Below are 2,442 nucleotides of genomic sequence, written 5' to 3' on the forward strand. Positions count from 1 at the left end.
TGAGCGCGGCCTGATTCTTGGCGGCGTCACCGATGAGGCGCTCACTGTCCGAGAACGCCACGTAGGACGGGGTGATTCGGTTACCCTGGTCGTTGGCGATGATGTCCACTCGGCCATTCTTCCAGATGCCTACCACGGAGTAGGTCGTGCCGAGATCGATACCGATGATAGGACCCTCGAACTTGTTGTTCTCATCCTGACCGTGCACGCTCGCGAACAGGAGGGCGATGCCCAAAAGCACCAACGCCGCGACCTTCATCGAGGAGTCTTGTGTGTGTTGTGTGTGTAGAGAGTGATCTTCGCTCTGTGCCGGCAGCGCTTTGGCGCAAAGTATTTGTTTACCTTGGGGGCGACGTGGTCCGCTGCCATTGGACCAACGCACCACACTTACGGAGTGCGGAAATTTCTGTTTGGAATGGTAAATATGTCAGAAGACGTGGCCAAGCGCAATTGGTGCAATCCGTGGATCGAAAAGCACCAGACAAGGCCCATCTCTTTCCAGGAAGCTTGCAACTGGCTGGGTGTGGACTTGGAGGTAGCCAGACTTCTGGCTTCACAGACAGTAGGACTATCAGGCAGTATTGCTGTTGTTCCAGAAGCCCATTTCTCTGTGTGTGAATTTTTGGTGATCTTGTTGCTGGTCCTCAAGTACTGACATGTGGTAGTTCAATCCAGTGAACAAAACAAAGCAGGTACAGTTTAGCTTCTGCACTTGTGTTGCAGACACACTGGAGACTGCAACACAAGGAATGTTTTTGCGCAACCAGGCACCACCGCCTCCTTAAAGTGTGACATTTTTTTGATTTTTTTTTCCAGTTGCGTGTTCACGTAACGCGAGCGTGGCGCTCCATCATACACACCAACCACGAGGAAGATGGAAGTAGTGGCTCGCTACGTGGATCAAGTGAGAGTGCCGTCGGCCTCAAGCACTGTTTGGAAGGATGAATGCGCATTCTCGTTCGAGACCCCTGTACGCAGCCCATCTGCGACGTGCACGACTTTTAAGATCAAGAGCATTCTGCACGGCCTAGATGCTGATTATGTGAGCGCAGGAAAGCGACGAGGGTCTCTTCATCGATCTCAATTCGTGGCTCGCTTTCAGCAAGGACTTTGCTAAGGCCAACTTCGAGAGGACTGGTCATGGCCTCTACTTGAACATCAAGCGACGAATCAAGGTGCGCCCGTACGCCAAGCTTCGCGCAGCCATGCTTATTCTAATCTTCTGCTGCAGGAGAAGAAGGAAGAAGAAAAGAAGGAAGAAGGCGAAGAGCCGCCGAAGAAGAAGGCCTCTATCCTGGGCATTGGTGTGCCGGGCGGATTCGAAGGAGACGCCAACATGGAGCAGGAAGAAACCTACGCCCTCGTCGTGCTTCCCGAGCTTACCTCCTTCCCCATCACCTCAGACGAGCTGCCTGAGAAGGTGGGTGGTCCTTCTCACAATTCTGTTGTTGCACTGGAGCGAGCTGTCGCTAACTGTCACATGCAGGTCAAGCAAGCGATCGACGCCATTGTTGCCTCGGATTCGGCCTCCAAGGTCGAGGACCTGGCAGCCTGGGTGGCGGACAAGGACCTCGAGGTCAGCAAGCACGCCGACAACCTGCTGCAACTCGACACCGGCAGGAAGGTGCCGTCGTCGAACTGGAAGTGCGAACGTGAGGGCTGCGACAAGACGGAGAACCTGTGGCTCAACCTGACCGACGGTCTCATTCTGTGCGGACGGAGGAACTGGGATGGCTCGGGTGGCAACGGACACGCTCTCGACCACTTTGACCAAACGGGCTTCCCTCTCTCCGTCAAGCTGGGCACGATCACTGCCCAGGGCGCAGGTACAGCGCATCGCCAAAACCACGCCAAGACCATCACCACCTCTCAGTTACTATCTGTGTCTCAGTTACTATCTGTGTCTCACTTACACGGTCGTGGACGTGGTCAACAGATGTGTTCGATTACGTAAAGGGAGATTTGGTGCAGGATCCCAAGCTCGCCGAGCACCTGGCCCATTGGGGCATTGACATGCACAAGATGGAAAAGGTACGCATTGTCTCGATGTTCCCACGGCGCTTTACTTACAACGCGGCGTACAGACGGAGAAGACGATGGCCGAGCTGGAGCTGGATCTGCAGTACTCGTTCGACTGGAACAGGATTCAGGAACAGGGCAAGAGCCACAGTCCCATCTATGGTCCCGGTTTCACCGGTATTCAGAACTTGGGCAACAGCTGCTACATGTCATCTGTGATGCAAGTCCTCTTTGCTCTTCCCGACTTCCAGAAGAGGTAAGGCGTTCGCTTATTCTTCCGCTCATCCGGCCTCTCGCTGACGCTTTGATCACTTCTGTGTAGGTACCGCGAATACAAGGATGAGATCTTCGGCCGAGCTGCGGCCGATCCCACCCAAGACTTCCATACGCAGATGTACGTCTTGATATTTGCCTCCCACGCTC

The 2,442-nt window shown here is 54.4% G+C and overlaps 2 protein-coding genes across 2 annotated transcripts in view; one reads left to right on the forward strand and one right to left on the reverse strand.

The window, feature by feature from the left end:
- The window catches only part of ACA1_190270 (heat shock 70kDa protein 5 (glucoseregulated protein, 78kDa), putative), a gene marked incomplete at both ends in the record, with an annotated part of 598 nt that extends 339 nt beyond the window's left edge, over window positions 1-259 (reverse strand). Inside the window, one exon of the mRNA XM_004333295.1 lies at window positions 57-259. Within this exon, the coding sequence (XP_004333343.1) occupies window positions 57-259 (203 nt within the window). The remainder of the gene's footprint in view (window positions 1-56) is intronic.
- A 615-nt stretch (window positions 260-874) lies between these two features.
- On the forward strand, window positions 875-2,279 carry ACA1_190280 (ubiquitin-specific protease, putative; the record flags this gene model as incomplete). Its single annotated transcript, XM_004333296.1, has 6 exons — window positions 875-970; window positions 1,053-1,175; window positions 1,232-1,420; window positions 1,487-1,826; window positions 1,937-2,031; window positions 2,085-2,279. 6 exons carry the CDS (start codon window positions 875-877, stop codon window positions 2,277-2,279), a joined length of 1,038 nt encoding a protein of 345 aa, XP_004333344.1.
- Window positions 2,280-2,442: the final 163 nt, after the last annotated feature.

Source organism: Acanthamoeba castellanii (assembly GCF_000313135.1).
Source record: "Acanthamoeba castellanii str. Neff unplaced genomic scaffold scf7180000084748, whole genome shotgun sequence".
NCBI lineage: Eukaryota > Discosea > Longamoebia > Acanthamoebidae > Acanthamoeba > Acanthamoeba castellanii.